Source organism: Leuciscus leuciscus (genome assembly GCF_965113295.1).
Source record: "Leuciscus leuciscus genome assembly, chromosome: 3".
In the NCBI taxonomy this organism is placed as follows: Eukaryota; Metazoa; Chordata; class Actinopteri; order Cypriniformes; family Leuciscidae; genus Leuciscus; species Leuciscus leuciscus.
Window position 1 is genome coordinate 49,823,290 of NC_138727.1, and position 20,341 is coordinate 49,843,630.

Below are 20,341 nucleotides of genomic sequence, written 5' to 3' on the forward strand. Positions count from 1 at the left end.
CTGCACAATTAATAGACATGTTTTCCTTGGATATTATACAATTTGCAAGCAAAATTTGTGAAAAAAAAAAAAAATTGACATGCTTCCAACTGTGAACCAATTTGGTAGAATATATATATATATATATATATATATATATATACTGTATATATATTGCTCTTGCATTCTTTCTTGTGGCTATAGGTGACACACCTGAATGAATGGCTCATTAAGTATGCGGGCCCCATTGTCTCCTGAGGTGTGAACCACTACATATGCATGATGCTGTTGAATGGTTGACGCCCCTTGCGCATATTGCCTTTACAAACAAAAAGTGTTTTACAAGATTTAAATCAATGTATTGTGTTATGTGAATGATAAGGGCAGGATGATTTTCACATCATTTTGAAGAAAAAACTCTAGGCAAAGACATCAATTAGTCAAAAGTCTTATTGACACGTATTTAGTATGTGTTTTGTGGCCTTATTTCAGAAACTTTAGTTTTTAGTTTTTTCAATAACCATGCATAAACATTATTCTCTCAAAAATACAAACATGTACATGCATGTTGCTCACATATTATGGTAGCCCTGTTTGTGCTAAATAGAGTGTAATTATACCTTTGCCATTAATATGTTTATAAGCAACTGAAAAAAGCACAAATGTCAGGGCATGTCAGAACATCTCAAGGACCCCAAAAACCCCTCAGACCCCAGAGGGTTAAGCCTCAGCCAAACGGTTAAACAGAAAATGCGAGCATCACCCGATGATGGAGAGAAAACAGCCAGGTGGAGCAGAGAGGGAAAGGACAACGAAAAAGAAAGCACTCAGAGAACAAGCAGCAAAATGTTGCAAAATGAATGACCTGTTCAGGGCTTCAAGTGCAGGTCAGTTTCATCTGTAAATAGGCTACTGTACTTTTTTTCTTCGTTAACTTAGTATTGAAATGCTAGCAAATGTTAGCGGTAGCGCCCCTATTACTATTGTCACTCAAAATACTGTAAGCTAAAGGAGATTAATATTATTTAGTGTAAAGTTACATTAGTAATTTAGCAGACAAATATTAACATTTATGTGGTACTGGGAGCAGGGAGACAGGAGTGATAGTGCAGACATCAACAAAAAATAATGCAATAACATTTTATTAGACAATTTAGAAAATTATGTCTGGCCATTTGTGAGGTTTAAAACTTTTTTCCGTTTTAAAATTTTTTTTATTTTTATTTTTTTTTATCAAATGAAGGTGGAGACAGTCAATCTAGCACTAGCTGTGGTGCAATGATCACACATTCAGCCAGGGAGTGAGATGACATGTAGAAGCAAAAAAAAAAAAAATTTTTTTTACATATTGTATGAAATATAGCCTAGTGTTGCTAAATGTTGGATATTTAAGTAATTTTAAGATGAAAACAACAACATTTTGTCATAAATATAATACTTTGATTTTTTACTAACATAAATGTAGATTCTGGGCAAACAAATTACAATAAGGTGGTTGTTTTACTGTGGAGGACAGTTCTGTTTGTAACATGAGGCCAGAACAAGTGACAGGTGAAGAAGAGACAGGTACAAGAAAAATACGCACACTTTATACATGCATACACACATATACTGTATATATAACACTAGTACTCCACTTTAATTAGTGTATGAGGCTGATGAGACTGGTGGAAGTGAGAGACATAGAGATATTAGGGTAAATGAAGAGAAGGAAAAGGGAAGTGAGGATACTGTTCAAGAGAAAGCCTTTAATTATTTTACACGGCCCCAGCCTAAGGTTTTAGACCAATAAATGTAATTTAGGAAAAAATAGGGTTGTCCGTGTTTCTAAATTTTATTTGGGTCCATGGGATGGCCTGGATGGGTGTGGTATTTCCCGGCCTGAAATTGTGTCCCAGTCCGGCCCTGCTGACCACTGCATAGAATATGAATAATATGAATATCTTTGTGAGTCTGCTGTCAACAACAGGCCTAAACCAGCCATGGCACCAGTACAAACACACAATCAGTGAAATATCATCTAATTATTATCAACAAAACTTTGAAAATATCGAGAGATATTTTTGTCACACCCCTAATGTAAGATATTAATTTTGATTTCTTCAGGTCTTATAAAGCCTTAAATTTGACTTTAAAAAGTGTGCAGCGACCCTGTTTAACCTAAATGTGTTTATCAGATGTAAAACAGTTTCAATCATTCTGTTGACTTCATTACTTCACTCACTCCAGTAAAAGAGTGTGTACGCACGGTCTAGAGTGTCTGTACGGTGTGCACATATTTACACTAGTTTAGTTTTATAAATCCTTTTTTATCCGTGGGAAATTGCGTACACACATTTCAATGCTTTTTTGTGCGTATGCAACGTTTATTCATCAGGCCGCTGGTGTTTGAGCCATTATTTACTGCCCAAAAAAAGCAGGTCTGAAACCAGACGCTAACTGGTAGATTGTGTTGGTCTTTATGGAAATGATCCGGCTGAGTCTCTGTTCTTTAACTTCCGCTTTGTCAGTCGATCAAACTCAGAACTTTCCACTTCCATCAGCGCTTTTATGGGATTGCGCTCTCACGATAATTTGCCCTGTTTAGTAAATCTGGCCCTTAGTATTTAATATCTCAGTCTCTCTGTGGTTGTGTAGTTCCTGCTGAACTGAGAGATTAAAGTGTGTGTCGTTGTTCTACAGGTTGAGTAATTGTAAGATCACAGATGAAGGTTGTGCTGCTCTGGCTTCAGCTCTGAGATCAAACTCACACCTCAGAGAACTGGATCTGTCTGTGAATATAATAGGAGATAAAGGTCTGAAGCTGCTCTCTGATGGACTGAAGGATCCTCACTGTAAACTGGAGAAACTGAGGTAAGATCATACATTAATCTTAACTGAGACTAGAATAATGTTATTTTAACCCTTTAATTTCTACTGTATCATATTTGATCTAAATTATCAACATGATCAAAAACCTGTTGCACACAATCTACTACTTGCCTTCTGTTGTCTGGTTGATGGTTTATAGTTTTTTTTAGCAAGTAAAAGGCAAGTATAATTTTAAAACGTGTCCCTTCAGCTCGTGGGTCATGTGACTTTTTGCTGTGAAATCTTTACGGATTTTTAAGTAAATATAAGAATAACCTTTATAATGTTAGTAATATTTCAAGATGATCATTTTCTGCACTGAAGCAACTTAGGTTTACTAGATTATTCATACATCTTTTATGAAAAATCATGTTCAAATGTATCAAATATGATCATCAGGCTTTTGAGGAAGGTTTATTAGTTTATCTCTCAATCATCATTGTATTGCATCACATTATATGTTTTAAAATTACAGAGCTTTGATCATAAAACTAAGCATTTAAATATCATCTTACTAAGACATGTTATTGGCAGATATAGAGTGACGACTGATATTTCTATGCATTTTATGTCAGTGGTTCTCAACTCTGGTCCTGGGGATTATATATATATATTGCAGTGTAAATAATTGTCTGACTCAGCGTCACTGACAAAACATTTTAAATGTAAAACGTTACGGTTTCCTTCCAATTCTGTCCTTCAAACACAATAGTATTTTCCTAATAGTGTGAAGAGCATGACAGTGGTTATGATTGGGCTCCTCTCTGTCTGTGCTCGACACCAACAGCTCCTGCGTGCAGCAGATCGTACAGCACTGAGTCAGCACACTTATTCAACCCGGCCAATGGACCGTTCCATCAGCGAGCGAGTCCTTCATTGCCTGTCATTATACCGTCTGTGTCGCTGCTAATCTGCTTAGATGGAGTCAAGTGCTCATCATTGATCATTATTTGTGTGGAAATATTTTCTCAGAACATCTGCTATTTAGATCAGAATATAAAGCAGAATTATCATGTGCCGAGCAATCCTCGCTGGCTAAAACATTAAAACACAGCATGACACAGGAGAAGTGTTCAAAAGCAGCACATTCACACTACTAATATTTCTATTTAAATTAATAAAAAAAATTATAACTTCTGGACAATGATTTCATAAATTTTTTTGATTCATATTTAAAATACACTTTAATTAAAACATTAAAATTAGAAATAATTTCATATTTAAATATTGACCAAAAAATTATCTCATAGCTTTATTTATGCAATTGTAAATGGAGTGTAAATATATTAATGCCGCTTCTGTGTCTCCTCTGCACTGCAAAGATGGATTTTGATTTAATGATTTGATTTGACTGGTAACAGTGGCACTGTGTTATTATTCTAATAGAATTGAATTTGAATATTAGAATTTGACATAAAAGGTGATGCATACAGTATCTCTAAATAAGTTTATAAAACATGTCCATCTAGAGGTGAAAATGCCCCTGGAAATCAATTTAAGGTGGCAAATATTGACCCTTAATAAAAAATGTTCATTTCTGTCACTGCTGTGAACTGACCACTGCATAGAATATGAATAATATGAATATCTTCGTGAGTCTGCTGTCAACAACAGGCCTAAACCAGCCATGGTACCAGTACAAAAACACAATCAGTGAAATATCATCTAATTATTATCAACAAAACTTTGAAAATACCAAGATATATTTTTGTCACACCCCTAATGTAAGATATTAATTTTGATTTCTTCAGGTCTTAAAAAGCCTTAAATTTGACTTTAAAAAGTGTGCAGCGACCCTGTTTAACCTAAATGTGTGTATCAGATGTTAAACAGTTTAGATCATTCTGTTTACTTCATTACTTCACTCACTCCAGTAAAAGAGTGTGTACGCACGGTCTAGAGTGTCTGTACGGTGCGCACATATTTACACGTTTATTTTTTTATAAATCCTTTTTTATCCGTGGGAAATTGCGTACACACATTTCAATGCTTTTTTGTGCGTATGCAACATTTATTCATCAGGCCGCTGGTGTTTGAGCCATTATTTACCACCCAAAAACAGCAGGTCTGAAACCAGACGCTAACTGGTAGATTGTGTTGGTCTTTATGGAAATGATCCGGCTGAGTCTCTGTTCTTTAACTTCCGCTTCGTCAGTCGATCAAACTCAGAACTTTCCACTTCCATCAGCGCTTTTATGGGATTGCGCTCTCACGATAATTTGCCCGGGTTAGAAAATCTGGCCCTTAGTATTTAATATCTCAGTCTCTCTGTGGTTGTGTAGTTCCTGCTGAACTGAGAGATTAAAGTGTGTGTCGTTGTTCTACAGGTTGAGTTATTGTGAGATCACAGATGAAGGTTGTGCTGCTCTGACTTCAGCTCTGAGATCAAACTCACACCTCAGAGAACTGGATCTGACTGGGAATATAATAGGAGATAAAGGTCTGACGCTGCTCTCTGATGGACTGAAGGATCCTCACTGTAAACTGGAGAAACTGACGTAAGATCATACATTAATCTTAACTGAGACTAGAATATTGTTATTTTAACCCTTTAATTCCTACTGTATCATATTTGATCTAAATTATCAACATGATCAAAAACCTGTTGCACACAATCTACTACTTGCCTTCTGTTGTCTGGTTGATGGTTTATAGTTTTTAGCAAGTAAAAGGCAAGTATAATTTTAAAACGTGTCCCTTCAGCTCGTGGGTCATGTGACTTTTTGCTGTGAAATCTTAAAGGATTTTTAAGTGAACATAAAAATAACCTTTATAATGTTAGTAATATTTCAAGATGATCATTTTCTGGACTGAAGCAACTTAGGTTTACTTGATTATCCATACATCTTTTGTGAAAAATCATGTTCAAATGTATCAAATATGATCATCAGGCTTTTGAGGAAGGTTTATTAGTTTATCTCTCAATCATCATTGTATTGCATTACATTATATGTTTTAAAATTACAGAGCTTTGATCATAAAACTAAGCATTTAAATATCATCTTACTAAGACATGTTATTGGCAGATATAGAGTGACGACTGATATTTATATGTATTTTATGTCAGTGGTTCTCAACTCTGGTCCTGGGGATTATATATATATATTGCAGTGTAAATAATTGTCTGACTCAGTGTCACTGACAAAACATTTTAAATGTAAAACGTTACGGTTTCCTTCCCATTCTGTCCTTCAAATGCAATAGTATTTTCCTAATAGTGTGAAGAGCATGACAGTGGTTATGATTGGGCTCCTCTCTGTCTGTGCTCGACACCAACAGCTCCTGCGTGCAGCAGATCGTACAGCACTGAGTCAGCGCACTTATTCAACCCGGCCAATGGACCGTTCCATCAGCGAGCGAGTCCTTCATTGCCTGTCATTATACCGTCTGTGTCGCTGCTAATCTGCTTAGACGGAGTCAAGTGCTCATCATTGATCATTATTTGCGTGGAAATATTTTCTCAGAACATCTGCTATTTAGATCAGAATATAAAGCAGAATTATCATGTGCCGAGCAATCCTCTCTGGCTAAAACATTAAAACACAGCATGCCACAGGAAAAGTGTTCAAAAGCAGCGCATTCACTACTAATATTTCTATTTACATTAATTAAAAATGTTGTAACTTCTGGACAATGATTTCATTCAATTTCAGTGCTTAACTCCATTAATGAGAGTGGCATATTTAACCTAAATGTGTTTATCAGATGTAAAACAGTTTAAATCATTCTGTTTACTTCATTACTTCACTCACTCCAGTAAAAGAGTGTGTACGCGCGGTCTAGAGTGTCTGTACGGTGTGCACATATTTACACTAGTTTATTTTTTATAAATCCCGATGTGTGTGTGGAAAATTGCGTACACACATTTCAATGCTTATTTTTGCGTATGCAACGTTTCTGCATCAGGCCGCTGGTGTTTGAGCCATTATTTACTGCCCAAAAACAGCAGGTCTGAAACCAGACGCTAACTGGTAGATTGTGTTGGTCTTTATGGAAATGATCCGGCTGAGTCTCTGTTCTTTAACTTCCGCTTCGTCAGTCGATCAAACTCAGAACTTTCCACTTCCATCTGCGCTTTTATGGGATTGCACTCTCACGATAATTTGCCCTGTTTAGTAAATCTGGCCCTTAGTATTTAATATCTCAGTCTCTCTGTGGTTGTGTAGTTCCTGCTGAACTGAGAGATTAAAGTGTGTCGTTGTTCTACAGGTTGTGGGGGTGTGAGATCACAGATGAAGGTTGTGCTGCTCTGACTTCAGCTCTGAGATCAAACTCACACCTCAGAGAACTGAATCTGGCTCAGAATATAATAGGAGATAAAGGTCTGACGCTGCTCTCTGATGGACTGAAGGATCCTCACTGTAAACTGGAGAAACTGAAGTAAGATCATACATTAATCTTAACTGAGACTAGAATAATGTTATTTTAACCCTTTAATTCCTACTGTATCATATTTGATCTAAATTATCAACATGATCATAAACCTGTTGCACACAATCTACTACTTGCCTTCTGTTGTCTGGTTGATGGTTTATAGTTTTTTTAGCAAGTAAAAGGCAAGTATCATTTTAAAACGTGTCCCTTCAGCTCGTGGGTCATGTGACTTTTACTGTGAAATCGTTACTTAATTTTTAAGTGAACATAAGAATAACCTTTATAATGTTAGTAATATTTCAAGATGATCATTTTCTGCACTGAAGCAACTTCATGATTATCCATACATCTTTGGTGAAAAATCATGTTCAAATGTATCAAATATGATCTTGATGATGAAATTTGAGGAGGGTTTATTAGGTTATCTAAACTGAGAGATTAAAGTGTGTGTCGTTGTTCTACAGGTTGAGGAGGTGTAAGATCACAGATGAAGGTTGTGCTGCTCTGGCTTCAGCTCTGAGATCAAACTCACACCTCAGAGAACTGGATCTGACTGGGAATAATCTACGAGATGTGAAGAGTCTCTCTGCTCTAAAAGATAATCCACATTATAAGCTCAAGACAGTGAAGTAAGTATTGATTCATATCATATCATATAATAATGTCACTTGAACTAGTCAATCCTCTGATGTGTCAGTAATGCATGTGTTACTGTCTGTGTTTTATTTACTGACAGATATTAAATGATGGTGAATATGGAGCCACTGTAGAGACATCATCATCAACACTGAAGTCACGTGACCTTTACTGGATTTACTGTATATAAATGTACATTAATATTTTGTATAATATCTAATAAAGTTTTCTTATCATTTATCTATTATTAGTGAATTTTTTTTATTTATTTTTTATCATCCACCTCAGTGAAGTGAGCAGCTCAACACAATCACAGTAACAGTAATGAACTTCAGAGCTGAGTTTCATCTGTGTTTCAGGAACTGGATTATTTATAGGGTTTAATGATGATTATGATTTTAATGTCTTTGTCAAAAGTCTTCCTGAGATTTGATTGAAGCTCGTCTGAAGAGGAAATTTGCCATTGTCACATTATTATTGTTCTGTCTTTATGTGTGTGTGTGTGTGTGTGTGTGTGTGTGTGTGTGTGTGTGTGTGTGTGTGTGTGTGTGTGTGTGTGTGTGTGTGTGTGTGTGTGTGTGTGTGTGTGTGTGTGTGTGTGTGTGTGTGTGTGTGTGTGTGTGTGTGTGTGTGTGTGAAAGTCAAATTATTATGATTAAGGTGCAAATGTCTGTCATCACATGATCACTACGAGTGAGCCTATATTTATCTCTTCAGAAACAGCTAGTGCTACACCATCAATATTTAAACTAAATCAGTTATTCCTTTCAGTACAAACACATTTTAATATGTAAATTAGGCTAATTATAGCATATCTTACTCTAAAGTAAGCTAAGTTTGCTCTTGGACAGAATGGCTCCTCAGAATTGTTGATGTTTGTACATTTACAATTGAATTGTGATTAAACAAATGGCGGGAAAGAGCGCGTTAATCACACATATTCTCAAATATATCCTACACAATCTCAGCCAACAGTCAAACTAATAGTTCATATTGTAGCCGCAAAAAAATATATATATACCGAGCAATAATAAATGTCACAGAACACACAAATAGAAGAAAAAATGTAATAAAAAAAAAAACAGTTATAATGCAGACATTGACAAAAGTGTCCTCTAAACTTATATAACAGAAAATATCAGAATAGATCCGATCGATGCATTCGGAAAGTAGACCAGACATTTTAATAGAAATACAGCAAACATTATACAGAATTCAAAGGAAAGTGGGATAAATGAGAAGTGCAGGAAAAAACATGAGAGATGAGATGATAATATCAAGGATGAGATTTGGACATACAAGACTAAACGGTACACTTTATAAAATGGGTAAACATGATACGGGAAGCCGGTGTGAATTTTGTGGGCAAGAAGAAACTGGAACATGTTATGCTATACTGTCAGAGATACGAGCCTGAACGAAGGATTCTAATGCAAAAATTCAATTTATACTAGGAGATATTTTACAAAATGACTCTGGAAATGAATGTTATAGTTTTATTTTTTAATAACTAATTTGTGGGAGAGGATATAAAAATGTCGTTTTGATCCACAGTCCATACCAGTCGTTGGCGGTAATACACCATTTTGTTGTTTGTCAATCGCCAATAAAATCTGAAAGAAGAAGAAGAAGATCCGATCGATGTGATCGGTGATCTTCTCTTCTTCCTGACACTCAATCATCGCGCTCTGACATCTACACTTCTGCCTGCGGATTGCGGAAGCAGGAGTCGGAGGACAGCGAAGCCCAAGAGGCGAAACTCTGTTGTGTTATGGGTAACAGTCTGTAGATGGCGCTGCGGAGGTGCGTCCGCCATTATGGACTGAAAGCTGCTGAAATCGTTAGCGGTAATAGATGGTGGTGTCTGATTAATTACTGAGATCTTATGGCACCACTTCCATTTTAGTACTGTTTATAGTTCATGTGTGCACTTGCTAGATTGCACATCTTTTTTGTACCTTTCCGCCTGTAATAGGACATTCACAGAATGTTTTTATTCTTGCCATTGAAACGTTCACTGTGTGCACTTTCACTGAAGATGTTGAAAAAACAAGTTGTTAATATTTTTGTGATATTCTATGTAAAAGATTAACTGTCTTTAGAAATGTTCATTTATAATTTTATTTATTTATTTATTTATTTTTCCAAATCATATATATGGTGATGTTCACTAATTTCAAAATCAACATTTGAATAAATATCTTATTACTGTGTGTCTGCCTATATATTATTTCATGAATTTCTGTTATTCATATAACAAGGAAAATGCATAATAGAACATAAATATTGATAGATTAAAGGTTTGCAGTAATTTTATAATTGTATCTTTGCAAACCGTAAGTGTTAGGCTAATGAAGCCGATTCGGTGGGGGACATACCCTTACGAAAATGTACTATAGGAGTCTTATAGTATTTTGGGACAAAATATTATAGTAATCTTATAGGAATACTATAGTAATGTTGGACATACTATAGAAGTACACTGTTAGACCTTACCGGGTTTTTTTTACAGTAAAATACTGGCAACACTGTTGCCAGTAATATACTGTTAATTGTACAGTTCTTTACTGTAATCTACAGTATGTTACTGTATAAATGCACTAAATTAAAATTCAAGTTAACTAATTACACTTGCAGAAACCGACTGCCTTAAATTGACCAACTGTCATTTAAATGTATTAACAAAAATTTAAAATGCATTAATAATCTGAGCAAAGTATTACTTTGAACTTCTTTCATTTGAGACCACTAAAAAACTATTGTACGCAAAAAGATTTCCACTGGACCAGCAACTACACAGTCACCGCCTGTTAAATAAAGCAATATGCAGCATATCATCAATGTTTATAGATCTTCTCCTGGACTGAAGCACAGGCTCTACTCTTCTGCACAATGGTGACCCAAAAACTAAATTTTTACAGTAAACTACTGGCAACAGTGTTGCCAGTATAAACCTGTTTTATAACTTACAGTTTATTACTGTTAAAATACATTTTGTGGGTGTGTCTTTTTATCTTACACTGTCAACCCCACAGGAAAATCCACACTACAAAGAGTAAAAAGTAACATTGACGCAGTGTTGCAGTGAGATAATTAAGTGAATATGTTGAATAATAAGTTAATAAGTGAAATAAGTGATTGTTGAGCATTAGTGAATAACGCCTGCTGTTAACAAGCAGAATCACTGAAGGAAAGAGGAACACAAGAACAGAAAATAGAGAAACACAAGAACTACAACTACCTTCCAGCCATTACACATTTTTACACTTATTATTAACAGTACGACTTTATTTCTGTCATACATCTACAGAAGTTGTTATTGAGATGTTTAATTGAAAATGTTTGGTTTGAAGTTACCATTATGGAGATCAGTGTTTGCTTTAGTTGGGATGCTGACCCTTGACTATTTAACATTAGTATTTCACTGGCTGAATGAACTGTGTCTTTGCAGTTGTGCACATACAGTTTATGAATGATTGCAGTTATACTGATTATGATGAAAAAAACTCACCGCATAGCCTGTTCATACGTTAAATCTCTTACAGTTTTTAATTCTGTATCAAAAGTTTTATATTACCACCACTGTGAAACAATAGTAATAAATTACAATGATAATTTTTTTTAGCACATAATGCACAGCCTAAAAAAGAAACAGAGCTACAATGTCTTGTAAAAACACTGAGATATCAAACATCTGCATATGTCTCTCATCAATGGTTGCAATAATTTATTTGTATTTATTTATTCATGCAGGAGTGCATGCTGGGAGTTTTATACAATCCTGGAACCCAGCATGCATTGCGACATGAAAGTTTTTATTGTCACCATTGTTGAGATTCATGTGCTGATTGTTGATGTCTGTGTGTGTCTGAGTTAAGCAGGAGTTCAAAAAGTTTTAAAACACTATATTATTTCAATATTCTTCAGAATAACAAATTACAGAAACATTGCTGTATTTCACTTTATAGATTTACAGATATGATTAATATGAAAAACCCATAAATTCAAAAATTTTACACTGGTTAAGATCAGAGAATCAGACATATCCAGGATGATTATGTAATCATCACAACAGTCATAAACACCTTATCATCTTTCTCTTGACTTTTTCTTGCCATAACACATGTGTTTTATAAACTCATAGTTAAAGCAGTCAGAGAAAAACTGATATAATAAAGTCAATGGTTCAAGAGCCCAACTAAAACAAATACTGATCTCCATCATGGTGATAATAACTTTATTATTTTCAATAAAACATCAACAATTAAATATCTGTTAATTCTCAACAATAACTTTTGTACAAAAGAAATGATGTTAAACTGGTTTGTAAACTGGTTTCACACTCAGTGTTGCTGGAAGTCAGTTGTAGTTCTTGTGTTTCTCTTTTTTCTGTTCTTGTTTCTCTGTCCTTCAGTGATTCTGCTTATCAGGTGTTCATCAGTGTCTCAATTCACTCACTTCTTTTCATTCACTCTGTCAAGTGGACTATATTAGTGAACTAATGTAGGGAATAGTGAATGAGGGTATAGTGTGTGATTGGGAAAACAGCCTCTGAGTGTCGATTTTGAGCACTGTTCATTTACAGTATATTCCTGTAGGCTATTTTTGTTTTCTACGGTATATTACTGTTTTAATGGAAAATGGTATGATACTGTCAGAATTAGGCCTTTTTTTACAGCAAGGGTTAACAGTGTACGATAAGACTACTATAGAAATACTATAGCAGCTTTAAAATATTACAGAACATCACAGAAGTATGTATGGCTCGTTTCCACTGAGCGCTACGGTACGGTACGGTACGCATTTATTTGCGCTTCCACTATCAAAAGTTGTGAATGGTAGGCTACCAAAATAATACCTCTATAATATCCTAGAGCCGCTATAGTATTTCTATAGTAGTCTTATAGTACTTCTATAGTAATATTTTGTCCCAAAATACTATTTTCCTAAGGGTAATTAGGCCATGCATAACCGACACATAGACGTAACATTTTCTGTAATTTAACGTCATTTAACGTCGGTCATCCTCATTGATGTATTTTAAATTGTTTTCATATTTAGATATGACGGCCAGAAAAAATTAAGTTATGTTAAGTTTTTGTTATGTTAAGTTGGTTCAGTGCCATTGACTCCCATTATTTTTCGGCGTTTTCCTTCAGTTTTCAGTCCATAATGGCGGCCGCGCTGTCACGTCATGGGGGCAACTGTTGCTATGGAGCGTTCTATTGAGTTTCGCCTCTGAGGACAGGCGGTAATAAAGCGTTTTTGATCTAATATTTATCCATCTTTTAAAAAAATATATATTAAAGACTGTTTAATGACTCTGTTGCGGGCAGAAGACACTGTTTGAAGGATTTAAAGGTATGTCATTGTCTGTTTTCTTCTGGTTGATGTTTATATGACGTCTTTATTAATATTCACCTTTTATTATACCGAAGAAGTTAATGTGTTATTGTTTTAAACATGGTCGTCAGGTGTGTTAAAATCAGTTTAACATCAGTTATAATGACTCTTCTGTTCATGTGTTTTAAAGCATCAGTGTTTTTTTGTTTTTTCTGGTTATGATACAGTCAAATCTGCTCACCTTTATTTATAACTCTTTATATAATACAAAGTTTCAAAGCAGCTTCACAGTAATATATAAGTCTACTGGATTTGACATTGCTGATCTGTTTAAGCTTTTAATTAGGCTTTCTTGGCTGGCATCAGTTTTAATTTCATCCACAGATGTGAGTCTCTTGACTGTCACGTGTGTGCAGAGATAAACACAGTGTTGATGTTCTCTGATCTCCCAGCATGCAGTGCACAGCCTCCTCTCCTCATGAGCTCCCGCAGACGGGCAGCGATCGGGCCAAACTCACCCAGTGTCCCGCCAAGGACTCGTCCTCAGAGCGCTGACCTTTGACCTGCTGAACATGGTGATCTGCTTCAAGCGGATGGCCATCTTCCTGGAGCCCGTCACAGACACGCTGGAGGTGCTGCGGTTCCTGCTCGGGTGAGACACGGCCCTTACAAATCACACTGACACCTGCACATCTCGCACTGCTTCTGTACTTCAGGAGACTGTATCATGTGACTCTCATCAGAAGGCTTTTGTGTTTGTTCCAGCCAGTTGTGAAACACATCTCTGAATTGTTTTTGATGCTGTGTGTCCCAGTGTTCAGCTCTGATGCTGTGTGTCCCAGTGTTCAGCTCTGATGCTGTGTGTCCCAGTGTTCAGCTCTGATGCTGTGTGACCCAGTGTTCAGCTCTGATGCTGTGTGTCCCAGTGTTCAGCTCTGATGCTGTGTGTCCCAGTGTTCAGCTCTGATGCTGTGTGTCCCAGTGTTCATCTCTGATGCTGTGTGTCCCAGTGTTCAGCTCTGATGCTGTGTGTCCCAGTGTTCAGCTCTGATGCTGTGTGTCCCAGTGTTCAGCTCTGATGCTGTGTGTCCCAGTGTTCAGCTCTGATGCTGTGTGTCCCAGTGTTCAGCTCTGATGCTGTGTGTCCCAGTGTTCAGCTCTGATGCTGTGTGTCCCAGTGTTCAGCTCTGATGCTGTGTGACCCAGTGTTCAGCTCTGATGCTGTGTGTCCCAGTGTTCAGCTCTGATGCTGTGTGTCCCAGTGTTCAGCTCTGATGCTGTGTGTCCCAGTGTTCATCTCTGATGCTGTGTGTCCCAGTGTTCATCTCTGATGCTGTGTGTCCCAGTGTTCAGCTCTGATGCTGTGTGTCCCAGTGTTCAGCTCTGATGCTGTGTGTCCCAGTGTTCAGCTCTGATGCTGTGTGTCCCAGTGTTCAGCTCTGATGCTGTGTGTCCCAGTGTTCAGCTCTGATGCTGTGTGTCCCAGTGTTCAGCTCTGATGCTGTGTGTTTTAGGTGGAGGATGCCGCTGTGCTCCCTGTCGATCTGCGTTCTGCTCAACATCCTCTTCCTCACGCTGAGTGAAGGTGAGACTCCAGTAGACGGCCGTAAATGTGCACAAATATTCTCACACAGGAACAGTTATGGCATAATAAATGTGGTTAACCCTATAAAGCCGACTGTATTATACTTGATACACACATTTCTAAGGGCTTTAATTGATCAACATGATGACACGATGTTGCACTCGAACTACTACATGCCTTCTGTCGTCTGATGGATACTTTATATTCTTTTAGCAAGTAAAATATATAATTGTATAAAATATATAAAAATTAATATAATTGTTCTATGTAATTCAAGCCTTCAAGTTGTGGTTCTTGAGTCTTTTTGCTGTAAAATATAAAATTTGTTTCATAAAGTAAATGTGAGAATAGCTTTTAGTTTGTTAGTAATATTTCAAGATTATCATTTTCTGGACTGAAGTGACTCAGATTTACTAGATTATCCATAAATATTATTTTTTTACAAAAGTCATGTTCAAATGTATCAAATATGATCATCAGGCTTTTGAGGAAGCTTTATTTGTTCATCTCTCAAATATCATTGAATTGCATTACATTATATGTTTTAAAACTACAGAGCTTTGATCATAAAACTATCATTTGATATCATCAGATATAGAGTGACGACTGATATTAATATGCATTATGTAAGTCGTCTGTTATACTGTTATAAAGATTGATTTACATTACAAGCGATCAGAAATTCTTCTTACTTTTTGGCAATATAAATATCAGCAACTGCCCCAAATGTCATATTTTTTTTATCACAAATGTCATAATGCCATTGTCATATCATATACTCAACGAAAAACAAACTTTTTATATTCTGTCTAATTCTGAAATATTTAATGTCAGGCATTCCAGGGTAAAGATGATCTTTAGTTGCTAAACTTCTCCTGCATGTACAGTAGATTGATTACATTACATTTCAGTGCATTATTAATATAAACATAAAAAACGAAATATATGACAGAGTGATCAGGACTCAAAGCTGAAAATGTTTTTTGTGATAATATCCATATGACTGCATGTCATCAAGCTTATTACACGTCTGCTTTCCAAAACAATAAATAAATGCACATTAAATATTGATTTAACTTTAAATGATTGTATTAGGTGAGAAGAAAAAGCGTAGAGTGAGAAGTGTAACATGAAACTAGAAGAGCTTTAACAGTCAATTATACAGATTAGCGCTTGTTATATAAACTCAGACTGGAGTCCTCATGAGAGATGCAGAATAAAGAGAAGATGAAGGTGATGTTCCCTCTGTCTGCAGGCGCGTGGGTCTCTCTGCTGCTGCTGGCGGCCTCTGCTCCGGCTCTGCATGGGATACCTTGGCAACCGTTGCCAGGGCGCGACCAGCGAGATGGCGGTTCAGAAGAAGAAACACCATGCGGTCCAGCGGCGAGACCTGCAGACGGTCCACATGAGCAAACAGGAGGCCATGCTGGAGGTCAAGGGCATGTGAGTGAGCAAGACTGTGGCGTTTGAGTCATGACATCATCAGCACTGAGACTGAGAGATGAAGGGGTGTGTGTGTGTGTGTGTGTGTGTGTGTTACAGGCTGAAAGGGATAGACGACGTTTTGACCCAGGCGTGTGTGTGTGCAGAGTCTGTGTATAAAGTGTTTCACTGGGAGAGCCACACGTGTCCTCTATGTGAGTATCGCAGAGATGCTCCAGAATCATAAGTTCTGATCTTCCTCTGTGAAAATGTACCATGTCCATGGTAATAATTTTTTTTATTCTTTATTGTTACTTTGTTATTTCAGTGAAACTGTGACAGTGTGTATTAACTTCCACTGTCCGTAAAAACATAAAATAAATAATAATATGATGATAATAATATGATGATGATAATAATATGATTCTAAAAGTTCTATTTGAGTGTTTTTAATGAGTAAAGTTTGATGACAAATCCAGGTCTGAAATTTTAAAATAACTTTGAAAAGCTTGAAGTTTTTACTCAGAAAAAGTAAAACAATCGTACTAGAATGTTTTAGCCTGTTGCTAACAAGATTAACACATTGCTAGCATGATTAGCATCTAGCATTAATTAGCACTAGGGCTGTGGAACGATTAATCGCAATTAATCCCATCCAAAATAAATGTTTGTGTTTATATAATATATGTGTGTGTACTTTTGTATAATTATTTTTGTATATATAAATACACACATGCATGTATACATTTACGATTTTTTTTTTTTTTATAAATATTATATTGAAAATATTATATTTATAATATTAAATAAATATGTATATTTATAATATTGAATTTAGAAAATTGAGTTAGATTTATCAAAGCAATATGCTGTAGAAAATGGGACACCACAGGGGAGTGTGATTAGTCCAGCTTTATTCTCCATTATGATTAATATTTATTTCAATCTTCCAGGGGAAATAGGGAGGTCTTTATTCACAGATGATGCTTTATGGAAGAAAGGTAGAAATGTTGAGTATTTTAAAGAAGATGCAGGAAGGAATTGATCAAGTTGAAAATTGGGGAATAAAATGGGGATTTAAGTTCTCAGTGTAAAAATCAAAAGTATCAAAAAAAGAAGTTGGTCCAGTACTAGGCTTAGGTGTAATTTGTCTATTTATTTTTATGAAATGAACTTAAAATGTTTAATTTCACCAACTGGGCTCTCTCCTTTTCACGAAACTACAATCCAGGAAGATTCTGCAGTTCTGCTTGGCTTCACCTAACAAAGTTGAGCAAAGTGAAATCCCATTTCTAGAGTCATTTCAGATGCGCAGTTCTCCATGAAGGTCACGTTTGCAAACATACTTTTGGGAAATGCAAATTGAGTTATGTATGTAACATGTATAATAAGCATGAAAAGTAGCCTTGATGTTATGATTGTCCATTTTTTTTTTTTATTAACCAGATTCTTTATTCAGATTTTGGGTTCTCATAATTTACACTGATGATCATCATAATAATAGTACAGTTTATTGTATTTATATTTTAGGCTATACCATTCACAGATGTGGATTAGATTGCAGAGCAAGGCAGTGTTTCCACTGTAACTCAATGCTGTTATGTAAACCTTCATGAAGCATCTGTCTATTTGTAAGGTTAAGCACTCAGTTGTTCCTTCACTGACACCAACCACACAATACACTTAAAAATCTTATTAACCACAAAATAATTGTAATAATTGTGGCAAAATAATTTGCCTGTAGGGCGTACTCAACGGGAAGACTGCAGAGTTGTTTCCTCAGAGGTCCTCTTGCCTGGTGCCCGTCTACCTTGACCGTGAAGAACAACAGGACACCCTTTATGCTCTTCTGAAGTCCGCACTGCAAACACCAACACAACTGAGCTTCACGGATGAAGTGTAGTTCATCTTTAGTGTTCATGTCCAGAGGTATGCATAACAATATAATGTATGTGTGCATGTTTCTGCACTTTCAAACCCTAATGTATGCTGCTTATGGACAGACCTGTGTAGATTTTAATTAACCATTTTCTTCTGATAGCGCATCATGGCCTGGTGGACTGCAGGATTGGTCTCTGCATGATCCTTCTTCTCTGGTCCAGATTTTCATCACAGGTAAGAGTAGAAAATGTATTTGTCCAATGTATCCTTTTTTAAGCGTTAACATCATTTCTGTTAACCCAGCAGTGATTATGTTCTCCATTTACTATTTCAGTGCAGTGTAAGAATTGAATAGAGGGATAGAGAAACAATTGAGAAAAGAGGGGAGAACATCCAATTGGTAGGTAGTGCTGCTGCATTCTTGACTTTCCTGACCTTTAAATATTTAAAGGTCAGGAAAGTCATGTCAATAACATGTTATTTCTATTCATATTTCTTGCATCTCTCTATTAGTTTTTTTCTCAGTTAAGAGGGGCTTTATTGACATGAAAGTTTTAAGAACCTTTTGTTCCCATCAAAATATGTTATATCTTTTATCTTTATATCTGCACGTTTCAGATCATTTCCTCATTACTTTCAATCTACGACTCACTACCTGTGCTTTCAGACGAAACCTGCGCTCACTTTCTCCCTCCCATCTTTCCTCTGCCGTGTCATCTTCTCTTCCCTCACCCTCATAATTCTCATCTCTGGATGTGAATACCACAACGGATACTTTATGCTCCACTTTAATTTCTTCTCCAGACAATATCTGCCCTCTCTCCTCCAGGCCAGCACGTGCTACTCCCTCTAACCCCTGGTTATCTGATGTTCTTCGTGAACACCGGACCAAACTCAGGGCAGCGGAGAGAAAATGGCGCAAATCAAAAGACACATCTGACCTGAGTATGTATCAATCTCTGCTCTCTTCCTTTTCTGTTGATGTTCATGCTGCAGCATCTTCATATTTACACAACAAGATCAACAGCTCCTCTAACACACGATTACTCTTCAAGACATTCAACTCTCTCCTCTGTCCACCTCCACCACCACCCACCTCCTCTTTAACTGCTGATGATTTTGCTAACTTCTTCACCAACAAAACAACAGCTATCAGCAGTCAGTTCTCAGCTCCACACACACAGGAACCCAGACCAACCTCTCCCACAGCCAATAACCTTCTCTCCTCCTTCTCTCTGCTAACCAAGGAAGAAGTATCTAAACTTCTCCTCTCCAGTCATCCTACCACCTGCCCTCTAGACCCCATCCCCTCACACCTTCTACAAGCCACTCTCCCTCACTTCTTCCAGCACTCACACACATCATCAACTCATCCCTCCATACTGGCATTTTCCCTACAGCATTCAAGCAGGCTCGGGTAACTCCACTGCTTAAAAACCCACATTAAACATGTTACTTGTAGAGAATTACAGACCTGTCTCTCTTCTACCATTCATAGCAAAAACACTTGAAAGGATCGCGAAAGCTGCTTCCAAATCATCAGTTCTCATTCTCCTGGATCTGTCTGCTGCCTTTGACACTGTGAATCATCAGATCCTTATGTCCACCCTCTCATCACTGGGCATCACAGGAACTCCACTGGTTTGAGTCCTATCTCACAGGTAGGTCCTTCAGGGTTGCATGGAGAGGCGAGGTATCCAAAACACATCAATTGACCACAGGGGTTCCCCAGGGTTCAGTGCTGGGACCCCTCCTCTTCTCCATTTACACCACATCATTGGAACCCATCATACAGGCACATGGTTTCTCTTACCACTGCTATGCTGATGACACACAACTCTTCCTCTCATTTCAACCAGATGATCCCACAGTAGCTGCACGGATCTCAAGCTGTCTGGCGGACATCTCGGCATGGATGAAGGAATATCATCTGCAGCTCAACCTGGCGAAGACTGAGCTTCTCGTCTCCATTGCCAATCCATCTCTACAGCACGACTTCACTATCCAGCTTGATTCATCATCAATCACCCCATCAAGATCGGTCAGAAATCTTGGAGTAATATTGGATGACCAGCTGACCTTCACAGACCACATTACAAAGACAGCTCAATCATGCAAGTTTGCACTGCACAAAATCAGGAAGATCAGGCCCTTCCTAACTGAGCATGCAACACAACTTCTCGTCCAGGCCCTGGTCATCTCTAGGCTTGATTACTGCAATGCTCTTCTGGCTAGACTTCCATCATGTGCAACTAAACCTCTACAAATGAT

General features: G+C 37.0%; 2 protein-coding genes across 5 annotated transcripts in view; both read left to right on the forward strand.

Annotated features, from left to right (window-relative positions):
- Positions 1-20,341, forward strand: part of LOC309494997 (uncharacterized protein) — a 730,899-nt gene that overhangs the window by 591,779 nt on the left and 118,779 nt on the right. The window contains exons 39-41 of the mRNA XM_082164514.1: positions 2,662-2,832; positions 5,157-5,327; positions 7,039-7,209. Of these exons, the coding sequence (XP_082020640.1) occupies positions 2,662-2,832; positions 5,157-5,327; positions 7,039-7,209 (513 nt within the window). The remainder of the gene's footprint in view (positions 1-2,661; positions 2,833-5,156; positions 5,328-7,038; positions 7,210-20,341) is intronic.
- On the forward strand, positions 13,080-19,015 carry LOC309495018 (protrudin-like). 4 transcript variants are annotated; one of them, XR_014204504.1, is made up of 9 exons: positions 13,080-13,200; positions 13,635-13,834; positions 14,697-14,767; positions 16,023-16,210; positions 16,310-16,404; positions 17,720-17,825; positions 17,934-18,118; positions 18,231-18,470; positions 18,900-19,015. XR_014204504.1 is itself a non-coding variant. In XM_082164559.1 (5 exons), the coding sequence occupies exons 2-5, from the start codon at positions 13,755-13,757 to the stop codon at positions 16,367-16,369; spliced, it is 399 nt and encodes a 132-aa protein (XP_082020685.1). In that variant the 5' UTR covers positions 13,080-13,200; positions 13,635-13,754; the 3' UTR covers positions 16,370-16,404. The 4 variants fall into 4 exon arrangements, 1 of the variants encoding a protein (XP_082020685.1); XR_014204505.1 differs by having other exon boundaries at positions 18,875-19,011; XR_014204506.1 differs by lacking the exons at positions 16,023-16,210; positions 16,310-16,404; positions 18,900-19,015 and having other exon boundaries at positions 18,231-18,367.